This window comes from Triturus cristatus, chromosome 5_2 (assembly GCF_964204655.1).
Source record: "Triturus cristatus chromosome 5_2, aTriCri1.1, whole genome shotgun sequence".
NCBI classification, from domain to species: Eukaryota; Metazoa; Chordata; class Amphibia; order Caudata; family Salamandridae; genus Triturus; species Triturus cristatus.
This window is the reverse complement of record NC_140588.1, coordinates 1041212821-1041229057: the sequence shown is the minus strand read 5'-3', so window position 1 is coordinate 1041229057 and position 16237 is coordinate 1041212821. Positions and strand designations below refer to the sequence as shown.

Below are 16237 nucleotides of genomic sequence, written 5' to 3'. Positions count from 1 at the left end.
TTTATAAGTTTCTTACTGTTTAACATAAGGTCAACTCCTCTTACCAGTTTTCTGGTTAAATTGATCCAGCCTTTGCATCTATGTAAGTTTGATGTTTTTGTGTACAGTCCATGATCGATATTAAGTTATTTTTACTTTCTCCCCAAAACATCAGGCATGGAGCACTCACGCTTCAGGCTCTGTCTGAGCTCAACCGAAAGTTGTGGATGGAGGCTATGGATGGTAAAGAGCCGGTATGTATTGAAGTTGACACAGCCTTGACTTACATTGAGGTCAGTTTCATCTATGGGTCCTTTAGTTTCAAGGATTACATGCTTTCAGCTGTGCTGGGAGTTCCACAAAGCATCACACCAAGCTGTAGAAGCTACTTTTTGATAGAGGTTTCTAACCACAGATTCCTCACCTTGTGAATTTTCCTGGGCGGCAGACTGGATTTGGAAACTTTTGCTACCAATTTCTTTGTGTGTCAGTAGGTGGTATAGTGCAGATCTGGATCGGATCTGTAAGCCCCGGATGTGACATCAGGGCCCCCATCTATGCACCATTTTCATGAGCTGGCATCAGTTCCTTTCTTTATGCATGTTCTGACATGGATCTGGACCTTTCGAGTCCTGTCATTTTGACAGACTTATTTCTCTCTAAAACACGTCTGTCTCCCTCTAAAACAATGGGTTTTCGTCAAATGTCAGTGACTGACATCTGCAAAATCAAAAAAGGCCAAATAAATTAAAAATCCAAGCATGAGTCTCCATTATCCTGCCACTCACACCACTTAGAATTGCACGACACCCAAACACTTAAAAGCCACAGATCAGCTTCTCTATATTTCGGAACCGATTCCAGAACTGAACCCAATATGCCTCAGATTCCCTGGGCCTTCAGCTATGCACAACTGCTTCAAGAGCTTAAAGAGGCCTTAGACACCATTGTTGATGCCTCACCATGAGCCTCTGGTGTGCCTTTGGCCCCAAGGATCCAAGGAGGTCTCCAATTGGGTTACCACCGGCAGATCCTGCGCCCGTGACCTCGCTTCTAGGCTGGCCCCTTCCTTGAACGTGACTCTCGGCCGACACCACTGACGTCTTGTAGGAATGTGGGGTATAATGCAGTGAGGCTTGTTAAGTTTCACAATGTAATACCTTCATGTTACCCAAACTAAGTCGTTGGATTCACACTAATAAATCCCTAGCTCAGTCCTGGTAGTGTGGCACAGAGCAGTCAGGCTTTATTAGAGGTACATGTGTTAAGCATTTCAGAGTACCAACATGGATGATAAGTAATTGACACGACTCGAAAGAAATCCAGAACCAATCTATAAAAACAGAGCAGATTATTTTATATATAATTTTAGACACCAAAATGAAAACAATCAAATAAGTAAAACCGGAGTTATGGATTTTAAAAGGAAAAAGGGGTGTGGGTGCAAGTAGTCAATGAGCTACTAGCCCCAGCAGATAATCCACCCGAGAGGTGAACACATCTGAGAGAGTGTACCACCTTTTGTACCCAGATCCCTCTATTCTGCCACATTTAAAAATGACAGAACCCTTCTCCAGCTGTACAGACCAGGTAGACCATCCTAGTAGTGTGGCTGGCCTTCTGGGGTTGTACGCCTCCTGACTACGTAAGTTTCTCACTTGCCTGGGTGCAAACGTACCTGGGGGCAGAGGGTTGACTGCTTCCTCCTTTGGGAGGCAGCCTGGTTGCATATCAGAGGCAGTGTAAACTTTGAAGCTCACTGCCGTGACATGCCACTTCACTAGCCATCAAGGTGACACCTCCTTCACAGGCAGGCCTTTTTTTCTGACTCCTGGTAGTGTTCATACCTCCTGGCAGGGAGTCGAATCCCTGTCTTGGTGGCAGCAGCTGCAGGCTGTTGGCCAGGGCCCAGGAAAGGCTGGGGCAACCAGGTGGGCAACCTCTAAGGTAGCAACCTGGGTGCATGTTGCATTAAATCTGACTTTGGGAAAAAGTTTGATACCAAGCATGACACTTTTCAGTGAGAATGTAATGGAGCTTGCAACCTTGGGGTGCCGGGTGCCTGCTCCGGTTATCCTATGAGCCCCTGAACACTTATAGTAGCGCTTAGTAGAATGGGACTACTATAGGGACATATAAGCTTTCACTTATATGTCCACACCTTTAATATAATGCCCCTACCTCCTGGGCTCAGAAGGCCTACCTTATGGCTGGTTGATAAATATATTAAAAATAGTGCTTTGACGTTCGCACTCATGTGAGGGCAAAATCGAGTTTGAGCAGTTTTCACTGCTCCTGCAGTCTGCGGTGGCAGGCTTGCTGTCATCTGTTTACTTGTGTCACTCAGGGTGACACAATCAGGGCTGCAGGCCCTGGTAAGCCCTTTAACTCTCATGCTTTGTGTACCACTTGTACCACTTACCAGGGACTTATAAGGGGTTAAAGTCCTTTCCAATTGGGGACACCAATTCACATACATCATTTTTAGGGAGGGGGCACTGGGGCCTGGGCAGCAGGCTCTAGTGCATTTTCACTGTCATAACAATCAGCATTGGGGGAAACAGTGTGTGCGTGAGACCATACAAAAAGGGCACTTTGCTAAATGTCGGAAGCGGAGCCGATAGTTTTATCAGACTCTGAAACCCATCCCCCACCACACAGACCTCAACAATATACCCAGAACAGTGATGAAAACTGAAGACTGCAGAACAATGGTGGACAAAGGTGACTGAGGAGTCCACATCCTCTGCAGCTTTCAAAACCATTGACCAAGTGATTTTACTCCCAAAGACCCCCCCACCCCCGTCATCCCTAGCAGTTGTTGATACAATTCTAGCTAGGATTTCATCTTCCATTGCAAATAGATCCCAATCCATTGAACTTAACAATTTCCACTCGAAGGATGAGCTTATACCTTAGGGAGTTCCCCAGGAAGACATATTATTGCCACTACCGTATAATTTATATCTATGTCTTTTAGCTTGCCAACTTCGACATTTCAAGTTAATATATATTTTTATGCAGTCAATACTCAGTTTGTCTGGCAATTTAGGGACAATCTTCTTGAATTCCCAGCTGACCCATAATTAGTGGTAAAAATCACCCAAAGTGGATTTAGGAATTTAAAAAAAACGTAATCACAGAAAAACCGAGATATTTTTGGTCTAAAACAAGGTTAGCAGATGGGGCAACATTTCTCTGGCCCACCATCCTAGCCCCTGCCCCAATCCAGTAAACTCTATGCACATTCTGGGTTTTATCCTTGTACTGAACTGTCAGTGGAACCCCAGTTACCTCCTGTTACCAAATCGTGTATATTCCACCTGAAAAACGTAAAAGAAGTTTCCTTTTTGTATCCTTCCATCATAAAGTTACTGCTGCCAACTCTTTTATTCAATTTTGCCTAGGTTACGGCAATAGTGGCCACCTCGGCTTGCCCAAGAAAAACTTTGGCCTTCTTCAGAACCTCCAGAAAGCTACTGTCAAGCTTGTGTTGAAGCTCAAAAGGTTTGAAGATGTTCTGTACAAAGAGTGCAAACATATGTCCCATGAGGGCTATCTATCCCATTGGTTTAAAAACTTCCTAACAAGCAAGTGGAGGGTAGCTCTGAGCAGCATGTTCTATCCCTTTCTTGTTATACCACTCCTGTGATTTATTTTTTTAAGTAAGTGTGGCCTTTGTAGGTGGCGGTTGGACCTCTGTTCATTGCCATCTTTCTATAAAGTTTGTTAAAAATACAATGTTAAAGGTTGTGTGATATCACTTCCTGTGAGATGATAAAGGGTTTTAATGTTACTTGCATTAATCTTTTGATTTAAGCACATGATGCCAGTGTTCAGCCTCACAATGAACTTTACCTTGCATGTTCATTTCCAACCACAAACAAGCCCTGAGAGTGGTGGAAGAGATTCCATTTCCCGCTCTGTCAGTCTTTCCCTCCTATCGCCTCAATTTTCAAAGCAACTGTTAGTGACTAGTTAGAAGCATTTGAAAAGGAGTATACCCTCCTCCCTTGGGTTCCGATAAGATTTGTGGGTTTCCTGTTCTGGTGACACACATTCTTGTTAAGATTTCCTTTCTGGAAAGTACCAAATCAAGTGTCCTTTTTATTATTCTTTGGTGGAGTGCTGCCCAGGATGGGGTTTGTGTCTTATGTTGTTACTGAAATGTTTATGACCTTGGCTGCAAAGTCATGGAGCTTGGCACTTGGACACCGCTCCTGTCCTGTTAGCTTAGTTCCTGCCCATTGCTGGACTGCAGCGTGAGAGTTGCAGATTTTCTTGGCGCAGGAACCTTGCCATTAACTGTAAGCGGGTTGTTGCTTTGCCCAACGGATTCCCGAAATAACAAGCTAATTGCTTGTTTCCAGCACCTCTGGGCCTACCCTACTTTAGACCTTTTGTTTGCCTTCCTGTATCTGTTGTGTTGGCATTCCGTGTACTTTTATCATCATAATCTCTGGCTTCCAAACCCGCTTGGATTGGAAGGAAGAAGAACTCGCTCCTATCCCACAAACTGTCCCTATGTCATTCAACTTGGAACAAAGACGAGTAAGGGATTGAAACAAAGAGAGTGGCTATGTTTACATGCCAGCTGAAATCGGGAAATATTTAATTGTTCAATGTTTTATTATTTCAAGGAATCACTATAACATATTATTCTTTCATAGACCTAGTTAAAATTCAAAAATGCTTTTCTTTACCTTCCAAAAATGAGAGTTTCACCAGTATGCGAATAGAGTGCATAGTGAAGAATGCCACGTCTGAATAAAGTAGAATTTGGACCGTTCATCGGTGCGACCCACCACTGTCGTTGGGGAACGCGGATTTTACCTTTTCCATCACAGTTTCTTGTGGCCTCCCAGCCGCCACCTGGGCTGCCTTGTGAAGGTTCAGACTCTGGTTGGAGGGTTCATTTCTGGAACCCTCCCTGACTTGTTCTTACCTAGGAAGTCAGTTGAACCCCAAAGTATTTTTTCTTGGGGCAGTCTCAAGTAAGAAAGGGCCCAGGCTGTCTAGCTGAATATCGTGCTGGTGTAGAGGTGCCACAGGCAATGGTGTCTAGAAAGAAGGGGGACTCAAGCATCCTCTGAGAGCCTAGGAGTAGGCGGTGTCTGTCCGAATCGCTAGCACCAGGACGGCACATGCTCGCCGGTCCTTTGATGGGACCTGTTTTGTGTTCTGTGACTGTGTAGCTGTGTACTGTATTGACACTTCTTTTCTCCATCTAACTTGTGGCACCCAGAACAGCTCAAAACATAAATTGCCCTTTCTGCGAAGTACATGTGGATGAGTGGGTCACCAAAAGCAGAGACCGTCTTCTGCTGCCCCTATAATGTGGTGCTGATGATTGCATGACTGCTCTGTCACTGCTAAAACTGTGGGCCTTTCTGTGCTAACTGTTGTAAACATCCGCCATGTGCTTGTGACCTGCACAAAATGGTACACAATTCTGTTTGTATGTAAAGCACTCCACTGCCATTTGAGGAATAGTTGGTACTGTACAAACATCCCCAGTGAAATTAAAAATATCTTCCAGAGGTCAGGCCATGGTTCGTCTCTACTGACTCTCTGTAAGTAAACTGAAACTATAAATACCAGATTTTACTCCGCAAAAGGAGCGCTGTAAGAGTCAAGCCGGAGGGAGAATTTGGGAAGCCTTCTACCACTCAGTGATTCAGACCAAGATGGTGTTTTATTAGCCCTGGGCGGACATTTGTGGGCCTATTGTTGGAATGTAACTTCCCTGTGTCCCTGATCCCTCTGAAGAAAGCCTCCTGCCATTCATGCCTTGGACTCCAAACCAAAGCAAACACCTTACAACTGCCCTGGCTCCTCTCCCACCCCATCTGTTTGTGCTATTCCTTCTTGCATACCGCGCTTAGTTTAGAGCAAGGTTTGAGCTTCATACATGAGATTCATGCATAGTTACATTCTAGGCCCTCTAGGAACTGTGGGGGCTCCTGAGACCCCATTGGTCCAAGGCAGCGAGTTGGAATGAACAGGACACCCATTCCCATTCCCAAGTAGCAAATAGACCATTTATGGGGGGGGCATCTTTAAAAGAAAGGGCCAGGATTTCTGCAGCTGCAGCAAACAATAGGAAATGGTTAGAAGTATTTGCTGACTACCTTCATTCACGTGAGGTTATTGAGGCCCAGGGGATTACTGTGCGATTATCACAATAAAAAGAAGTATGGGAAACATTAAAATGGAGCTATTTTTAGTTCAGTCCGGGTATGGGGTTCAAGACAGTTCTACTCCTTTATTGATTCAACATGCCCCTTTCTAATGCACACATCCAACTGCAGATTCCTCTCCTTTAGAATGTCCCCGGGCGCAAGACTCGATCCGGAAGCTTTCATAGCAGTGCTCCTTCACGCTGCTAGGTGGCACTGTCTGGCTCAACACTGACTTTGTTCCGCCCCGGAAGTGACAAGCAGTGGCACATGTAAACGCCACTCCTTCGTGCTGATGTCAGTTCCTTTCTTTCTCCTGCTTCGAACGTGAATCTGGACACCCCCTCCCGGTCCCCTTTCTCGTTGGCTTGACAAGTTTTTTCTTGAAAAATATTTTTAAAAACAGTGTGTAAGGGAATAATATACCATCCTAAAACTACAACGTTCAAATTATACTGTGACTGTTATAAGCAGTTGTCAGTAACAGACCTGCACGAGCCATGACTTGGTGTTTTGGCCTGGGGCACGACTCCAAGTCATGGTCCATGGCCATTCCTGCGAAAGGTCCTTGTCGTGGTCATAGTCTTCTGGTAAGTCCAATTTCCAGGGAGAGAAGGACTCTCCCTATCCTGCCACTCTCTACCTCCAGAGAAGTTGTGAGGGCGTCAATATACCTCTCAGTCTCTCTCCTGATCTTCTAATGATCCAGTTCCACTGTTGGTCCCGATGCATTCTGAATTCCCCGGGTCATTGCAACACTGCAGCAGATTGAGGCCTTTAGCAAGGCCATGTTGCACATCTTTGGCACTCTTCCGGTTCACTCTGACGCGCACCTTCAGGCCCCAAGAATCCACATGAGCCTTCAGTTGAGTTACCGCCAGTAGATCTGTCTGTGCCTCTTGAATGTGCTACAGGTTCTGCATCTACTTCGGTGCCTACTTCCACTCGGGCTTCAAAATCTGTGCTGGTCCCTTCAACGTATGTTCCAATGCCACAAGAGGAGGACCCTTTACGGGTACGCATCAAAAATTCAGCCTGATGCACCTGGTCGCCTGACATCAGATTTGGTCAAAACAGTGCCTCTACCACAGAGCCTCCCCCAGGTGCTCCAACAGCTTTTTTGCTCCGACTCTGGTCCGAGTCTACAACCACTTGGAGGGGATGATGGAGGTAATGGGGATGACTTACCTTAGACCAATAGGCTTGATTCTTCTCCTGATACTGGGTTAAATTTCCCGCCGCCACCCTGGACCACCGATGGTTGAAAGTGCTTCCTATGTTGTGGTCACTAGATGTGCAGCTGAGGTTTTGAACTTGCAACTCCCTTCTGTCAAATCTAATGTACTCACAGAAGTGTTGCAGTTTGGACAGGCATCCTGCAAACCCTTACAACCATTCAATGAAGTCTTTTCCTGACACATTAATGGGCACATTGATGTGTCCCTGGGCTAAAACTTGTTCTTGTCCACTTGTGAACTGCCAGGTAGCCAGAAGCCACAAACCGGCGCCAGGCAACCACGATTTTTTTAACTCAACATCCCTCTTCACAGAGTCTAGTGGTCCAGGCTCCCACCAGCAAGGTCTACCCCAATACATTTCGTACTCAAGTTTGACTCCCCCCCCCTCCCCCCCATGCCTGTGCTCTGGACAGTGAGAGTCAAAGAGGATTGAGGCATTTGGGTAACTGTTTTTATCGGCCTGCCTTGCCTTAAGGTTGGTCAACACCAGTTACCTGCTTAGACGATATACCATGCTCTGTGGGGCCTGGCCAGGAAGATCTTGCTGGTGGTGCCTGCGGAATGTCAGGTCTCCTTGCCTTAAAATTAATCTGGATACTCAGGACATGGTCAAATATGCAATTCGGTCTGGCTTGGATACCACCGCTTGGGCCAGGCCGGGCAGTCAGCACTAGTGCGGTGCTGCATTTTCACAATTGGATGTGGTGTATGGGTATTTCTGGGGATGTCCAAGCATCTCTTATGGAAATGAATTTTGATGGATCTTGCCTCTTTGGTGAGAAGGCAGATCCTGCTCTGGAACGCTTCAAGATAAGCCAGATCCAGGCATCCTCTTTGGGTCATTCCATCCCTACTCAACAGTTTCCTTATCAGTTTTGACTCTTCCGAGGCTACTCCAGAGAGCTGGAACATAGACCCAGAACCCACCACAAGCTCAGTCCTTTCTTCGTGGGGACGCGGATCAGGCAGACAATGTACAGGTCACCAGGAGCAGTGACTTTTCCACTCCCCTAACCCTGCAGCATCGACCTCCATCCAAGCTGCTTTATAATGCCCTTAGGGGGACACAACCACCCTGTAGGAAGCAGGATCAAGCATTTTCTCCTGGGGTGGCAAGCTGTAATATTGGAGCTATTCCCTTCCATTTCTTTCTGTCATACTGTATCTTCCGCTCACATCAGTGTTGCTTTCTGAGGAGCACGTGTCTATCCTATTCCAAGAGGTGCCGGCCTTAGAGAGTACTGGACTCGGGAATAAGGACAAGTTGTTACTCCTGCTATTTCTTTGTACTAAAGAAGAACAGAGCCTTTGGGCTATTTTAGATCTTTGTACTGCAGAGGGACAAGATGCTCACACTTCAGAGGTTGTGTACACCAGTTTCCCCCTACCTCGACAAGGGGCTGTTGAAGATGGGCTAACGACAGTCAGTGGTAGACCAGCTCCAAACGACTGCAAACCTCCTAATATCATTCAGATTTATGATCAACGTGCTGGAGTCACACCTCACTCCTTCGCAGTGTTTCCCTTTTATTAGTGGTGTCTTCGATCCAGTGCAGTTCCTTGTCTTCGCCTTGTGCCTCGAAAGAAGAGGTGAGACTTCATCTGTTGGACCCAAAAAGAGCCTTCAGCTTTTACATCGATCACACCAAGGACCCTTGGGTTGACGAGCAGCTTTCTGTGGGGTTTTCTAGGGAAAGGTAAGGTGGTGTAGAAAAGGATTTTGTCCAGGTGGATAGTCCTCTGCATTAAGATCTACTATGCACTGGCCAAGAAGCAGCCTCCAGAAGGACTGAGGACCAATTCCACCATAGCTAAGAGTGCCACCGCTGCATTGACATGTGGAGTGCGTGTTATGGACATTTGTCAGGCACACATTCATGAAGCACTACTGCTTTGACAACCAGGTCCAATGGGAAGGGCACTTTGTCCATTCAACTCTGCAGGACTTTTTGAGCTGAGCCCATCAACAGACCCTCCACCTTGTGAGATACTGCTTTTGTATCTAGTCTAAAGGAGAGGAGTCTGCAGGTGGAAGTATTCATCAAAAGAAAAAGTTACTTACCTTGGGTGTGTTTTTTTTTTTTGGTGGACTCTTTTTTCTAACCCCAGATTCCTCTGCCATCCCACCTTCCAGTTCTGGGGAATGGTCTCTTTTCCTATCTGAAAAGGTCCCAAGTTAGAGATCTGCACCCTGGTACCTATGATTGTGTTTGGGCTCCATGTCGGAAGGCGTGAACACAGTGAAGAAGGGGGTAGCGCTTATGTGCGTCTCCGCTCTTCACTCTGGCATTTAACAAGTCAATGCGAATCTTCTTGGCGGGGTCTAGCGGCAAGTGGTAGCCCTGCTACAACATTTCTGGATCAAGTCTGACACCTACGGATATCGTAAAGGTGAGAAATCTGTGCTTAGAGCACCCACCACAAACACCATTACCCAAGGTAAGTAACTTGTTGTTGTCTTTCATTTCTTTTCTATTAGTGTGTCCATTGTCAGTGATTCACTTAATGAGAAACAAGTACATACGGACTCACTTCGTCCCATTTCTGTTTCTCTCATCTCGCTGTATGTTTCTTCTCCTTTCGCACTTTCTGTCTCCCTGACTCTCTCTTTAAATGTACTTCTCTCATCACTTTCTGTGTGTCTCTCTCTTTCCCTCTACTGGTCTCTACTTATTTCTCACCTGTCTGTTTACCTGCCTGTCTTTTCCTTCATCTGGCTTCCCCTCCTTATCTCTCTATTGCCCCACCCCTCTCTCTACTGGCCTCTGCTTATCTCTCGCCCCTTTCTCTATTTAACCCCCTCTTCGTCTCCCTCTACTTACCTCTCTTTTACCACTCTCGTTCTGTACTTCTCTCTCTGTACTCTTCTTATCTTGCTACTCACACTTCATTTCTTGTATTTTGTCTCTCTGTCCCTCCCTCCCTGTCGCTATCCTCTCTCTTCTCTGTTCCTGACCCAACACATACAGAAAACTCTGAGATTTCTTCATATCCACGAAGGCTTGAATCGATGGCAAAACGAAAGGGAGTTTTTGCAGACAACAGGGTAGTTTCCTCGCAGATAAGATGTTGTTTCTTGGCCTTCGTTGCTTCCCGTGAACGCCACGTTTAGGAAGCCTCCCTCTATCGTGGGGATTTCCCCCTTTCTGACCCAGCAGGAGCGTGCTCCTTCCAGACCGGCTGCTTCCCGTCCTTCCTCTTGTGAAACCTGAGCTGTCGGCTGATGTTTACACCCCAGTTTGATCTGCACCGTAGCTGGGCTGTGTGCTCGAGTGTCCACTCTTGTGATGTCATCAGGGGATACGTGACCAATCACCATACTCACTCCTGTGAACATCGATAGAGCTGCTTGTTGCATTCTTGGTTGGTTGGCAACGATACAGCCTATTGTTACATCTTCGTGGACAGGTGTATCAGCTTGTGGTGGCATCAATAGAGCCAGGTGTCGGAGCTGTGGTGGTACGGGATGGTGCCCCCTTCTGGTGGCAGCGATATAGAGCTTCTCGTAGCCATGGTTGTACAGGAAAGTGTCAACATCTCTTGGCACCAGTAGAGCATGTTTTGGAGCCGTGGTGGCACGGGATAGTGTCAGCATCTCTTGGCAACAGTAGAGCATGTTTTGGAGCCGTGGTGGCACGGGATAGTGTCAGCATCTCTTGGCAACAGTAGAGCATGTTTTGGAGCCGTGTGGTACGGGATAGTGTCAACATCTGGCAGCAATGATAGAGGCTCGTGTCAATCCGTGGCGGTATGGCATTTGCCAACCCCTCACGGAATGCCGTCACTTGCCAAAGACGTTGGATTACAGGATAGCGTTTGACTGCTGGTTTGTATCGTTTTATGTGATGTACACTAGAGCAGAAATGTGGCGCGGAAGGGGATGGTAATTATATGGTAAAGCTGGCACATGACGGAGATTGGTGGGTGGGCGTGTGAAGTGGGGCATCTCCAGGGCAGAAATTGTAAGCATTACAGCGGTGAATGAAAATGACACAGTAACGTAGTACCATGTTTTGGGGGGATGAAACAAGTGAGATGGCAGAATACAGTTTGGGGGTGAAGGTGGCAGATGTGGTGTAGGGTCATTTTTTAGTGAATGGAAGTGGGGACACAGACTGGGGGATCGGTTAAATTGTGCACCACAGGATTGTGTCCTGTGCATGGAAATGGAAGTGGAGTTGTGTGGCAGATTTACATAGGATAAAAGTGGCAGAGCAGAATAAGAGTGTTCCTTATGGAACTAAAGTGGTTACGCTTGGGTGGGATGGGTGTCGTGAACGGGGTGCAGTAGCATCAGATTGTGTTTTAGCGCATGGAAGTGGTGATGCTTGGGTGGGATGGGTGTCGTGAACGGGGTACAGCAGCATCGGATTTTGTGTTCGCGCATAGAAGTGGTGATTCTTGGGTGGGATGGGTGTCATGAACGGGGTACAGCAGCATCAGATAGTGTGTTAGTGCATGGAACTGGTGACGCTTGGGTGGGATGGATATCATGAATGGGGTACAGGAACATCAGATTGTGTTAGCACATGGAAGTGGTGATGCTTGGGTGTGATGGGTATCATGAAAGGTGCACAGCAACATCAGATTGTGTTTTAGCACGTGGAAGTGGTGATGCTTTGATGGGATGGGTATTATGAATGGGGTACAGCAACATCAGATTATGCCTTACTGAATAGAAGTGGTGATGCTTGGGTGGGATGGGTATTATGAATGGGGTACAGCAACATCAGATTATGCCTTACTGAATGGAAGTAGTGATGCTTGGGTGGGATGGGTATCATGAACGGGGTACAGCAGCATCAGATTGTGTTTTAGTGCATGGAAGTGGTGATGCTTGGGTGGGATGAGTAACATGAACGGTGTACAGCAACATCAGATTGTGTTAGCGCATGGATGTGGTGACGCTGGGTGGGATGGGTGTCCTGAACGGGATACAGTAGCATCAGATTGTGTGTTAGCGAATGGAAGTGGTGACGCTGGGTGGGAGGGGTATCATGAACGGGGTACAGCAGCATCAGATTGTGTGTTAGCGCATGGAAGTGGTGACGCTTGGGTGGGATGGGTATCATGAACGGTGTACAGCAACATCAGATTGTGTGTTATCGCATGGAAGTGGTGATGCTTGGGTGGGATGGGTATCATGAATGGGGTACAGTAGCATCGGATTGTTTGTTAGTGAATGGAAGTGGTGATGCTTGGGTGGGATGGGTATCATGAACGGGGTACAGCAGCATCGGATTGTGTGTTAGTGAATGGAAGTGGTGATGCTTGGGTGGGATGGGTATCATGAACGGTGTACAGCAACATCAGATTGTGTGTTAGCGCATGGAAGTGGTGACGCTTGGGTGGGATATGTGTCGTGAATGGGGTACAGTAGCATCAGATTGTGTATTAGCGATTGAAAGTGGTGACGTTTGGGTGGGATGCATATCATGAACGGGGTACAGCAGCATCGGATTGTTTGCTAGTGAATGGAAGTGGTGACGATTGGGTGGGATGGGTATCATGAACAGTAGCATCAGATTGTGTATCAGTGAATGGAAGTGGTGACGTTTGGGTGGGATGCATATCATGAACGGGGTACAGCAGCATCGGATTTTGTGTTCGCGCATGGAAGTGGTGACGCTTGGGTGGGATGGGTGTCATGAACGGGGTACAGCAGATTCAGATTGTGTGTTAGCGCATGGAAATGGTAACGCTTGGGTGGGATGGGTATCATGAACGGTGTACAGCAACATCAGATTGTGTGTTAGCGCATGGAAGTGGTGAAGCTTGGGTGGGATGGATGTTGTGAACGGTGTACAGTAGCATCAGATTGTGTGTTTGCGCATGGACGTGATGATGCTTGGGTGGGATGGGTATCGTGAACAGGGTACAGCAGCATCGGATTGTGTTAGTGAATGGAAGTGGTGACGCTTGGGTGGGATGGATGTCGTGAACGGGGTACAGTAGCATCAGATTGTGTGTTAGCGCATGGAAGTGGTGACGCTTGGGTGGGATGGGTATCATGAACGGGGTACAGCAGCATCAGATTGTGTGTTAGCGCATGGAAGTGGTGACGCTTGGGTGGGATGGGTATCATGAACGGGGTACAGCAGCATCAGATTGTGTGTTAGCGCATGGCAGTGGTGACGCTTGGGTGGGATGGGTATCATGAACGGGGTATAACAGCGTCAGATTGTGTGTTAGCGCATGGAAATGGTGACGCTTGGGTGGGATGGGTGTCGTGAACGGGATACAGTAGCCTCAGATTGTGTGTTAGCGAATGGAAGTGGTGACGGTTGGGTGGGATGGGTGTCATGAACGGGGTACAGTAGCATCAGATTGTGTATTAGTGCATGGAAGTGGTTACGCTTGGGTGGGATGGATATCATGAACTGGGTACAGTAGCATCAGATGGTGTGTTAGTGCATGGAAGTGGTGACGCTTGGGTGGGATGGGTGTCATGAAACGGGGTACAGCAGCATCAGATGGTGTGTTTTAGCGCATGGACGTGGTGATGCATGACTGGCTTGGATATGACAACATAGCCACAGCAGAATAGGGTTGTATGTCAGAGAATGGAGCTGGTGACACTGCAGAACGTAGCATAGGGTAAAGGGGGCAGAGCAGCCTAGTGTTGTGTCTTGTGAATGGAGTTTGTGATGCATGACTGACATGGGCAGGTTAAGGGGTAGTACAGTAGCCCAGGATGTGGGTTAGTTATTGAAAGTGGTGACGCGTGGCTGACTTGCGTAGTTATAGGTGCAGAACAGTGCTTGTGTGTTAGAAGAAATGTTAACACATGGCCGACTTGGATAGGATAATTGTGGCACAGCATACGAGTATTGCATCTTAGTGACTAGAAGTCGAGACACCTTGCACAATGCAGCTTTGTTAAAGGAGAAGGAGCAGTATAGGATTGTGTTTAAGGGAACGGAAGTGGTGACACATGTCAGACTTGGATGGGGTGAAGTGTGCGGAGCACCACAGCTTTGCCTATGGATGGATGGCGTTATCTTCCCGCCCACTAGCATGATTGCCCTTCATCTGGCGTAGTATATGGATGAAAATACAAAAACAGAACAAGGATTTTTAGCACCCCCAAAAAGTAGTAATTAACTTCTGAGATGTAAGTAAAAAGCCCATTTTATAAGACTATGTGATGTAATCCAGCATCGCCACTAGTGATGCCCTTGCCATTTGCAAGCGCCAGCCTTGTAGCCTTGTGAACATTCTCATCAGAGCAACCTGGATCTGCTGTGGCTAGAGTTGAGTCGAAGACAAGATGGCGCTGGCTGCACTGCAGTGCCACCCAGTGTGAAGGAAGCAGGCTGTGTGGTGCTGCGGGTGCCGAGAGATACCCTCTGCCCCTTCTCTGCTAGGGTAAGAAATGAATCGATTCCACAGGAGTCGCTGGATTAGAAACCTGCTTGCTGGTCGTCAGTTAGGACACTCACTCGTGCAATGTTGTTGTCCTACCCAAAACCAATCATAAACTTTGTGAGACAATTAAAAGTTCAGACAACTTTGGTATATTCCAAGTAGGACGTAGCTTGATTTTACTTACAGCTTCACACAAGGCATCACTAAACTTGCTCCTTTATGCACAGCGAGATTAAAAAGGAGCTTGATACATAGTATTGCAGTGAGAATTCACGCATGTTCATATTTACATTCCTGTTTAAGGGTAGGCAGAGAAAGCCAACAAGTATAGCCATAGCAAAGTATTATAAAATCTGAATACAGCCTTATGGTATAGATTAATCTCATATTTACAAAACCAGCAACCAAGGAATCTTTTAACACACCAACCTGCTGCTTGGGGCACACAAACTGGTCACATCACATGAAAACATAAAACCATGGGGTAGGGCAAGAAGGCCTGGACTACCAGCAAGTCAACCCTCCTTCTAACCAGCCCCATAACCACCGGAAATATGAAATCATGGGCAATCCCGAGGTTGACCTAAAGGGCCTGTGCCGGCAGTAGGTCAGCCCTCCCATCAGCCTCGGCTCATACTCACCTGAAACATGAAACCGTGGCAATTCTTAAGTAGATCTAGAGAGCCTGGGCCTCCAGTAGGTCAGCCCTCTCATCAGTCTTGCACCCACCTGAAACATGAAACCGTGGTAATCCCGAGGTAGACTTAGAGGGCCTGGGCTGCCAGTACGTCAGCCCTCCCTTCAGCCTTGTTCCCATTTGAACATGAAACCGTGGTAATCCCGAGGTAGACTTAGAGGGCCTGGGCTGCCAGTACGTCAGCCCTCCCTTCAGCCTCGTACCCACCTGAAGCATGAAACCTTGGCAATCCCGAGGTAGACCTACAGGATCTGGGCCGCTAGTAGGTTAGCTCTCCCTTACCCACCTGAAGCATGAAACGGTGGTAATCCCGAGGTAGACCTAGAGGACCTGGCCCGCTAGTAGGTCAGACCTCCCTCCAGCCCCTAACCCACCTGAAGCATGAAACCGTGGTAGTCCTGATGTAGACCTAGAGGGCCTGGGCTACCAGTAGGTCAGCCCTCTCATCTGCCGCTTAGCCACCTGAAGCATGAAACTGTGGTAATCCCGAGGTAGACCTAGAGGACCTGGGCCGCCAGTAGGTCAGCCCTCTCATCAGCCTTGCACCCACCTGAAACATGAAACCGTGGTAATCCCGAGGTAGACCTAGAGGGCCTGGGCTGCCAGTATGTCAGCCCTCCCATCAGCCTTGTTCCCATCTGAACATGAAACCGTGGTAATCCAGAGGTAGATTTAGAGGGCCTGGGCTGCCAGTACGTCAGCCCTCCCATCAGCCTCGTACCCACCTGAAGCATGAAACCTTGGCAATCCCGAGGTAGACCTACAGGATCTGGGCC

General features: G+C 47.4%; 1 protein-coding gene across 3 annotated transcripts in view; it reads left to right on the top strand.

Annotated features, from left to right (window-relative positions):
- The window catches only part of OPHN1 (oligophrenin 1), a 656285-nt gene that overhangs the window by 412977 nt on the left and 227071 nt on the right, over positions 1 to 16237 (top strand). For all 3 annotated transcript variants that reach the window (XM_085608318.1, XM_085608317.1, XM_085608319.1), the window contains one exon: positions 155 to 233. In XM_085608318.1, coding sequence (XP_085464444.1) covers positions 155 to 233 — 79 coding nt within the window. The remainder of the gene's footprint in view (positions 1 to 154; positions 234 to 16237) is intronic.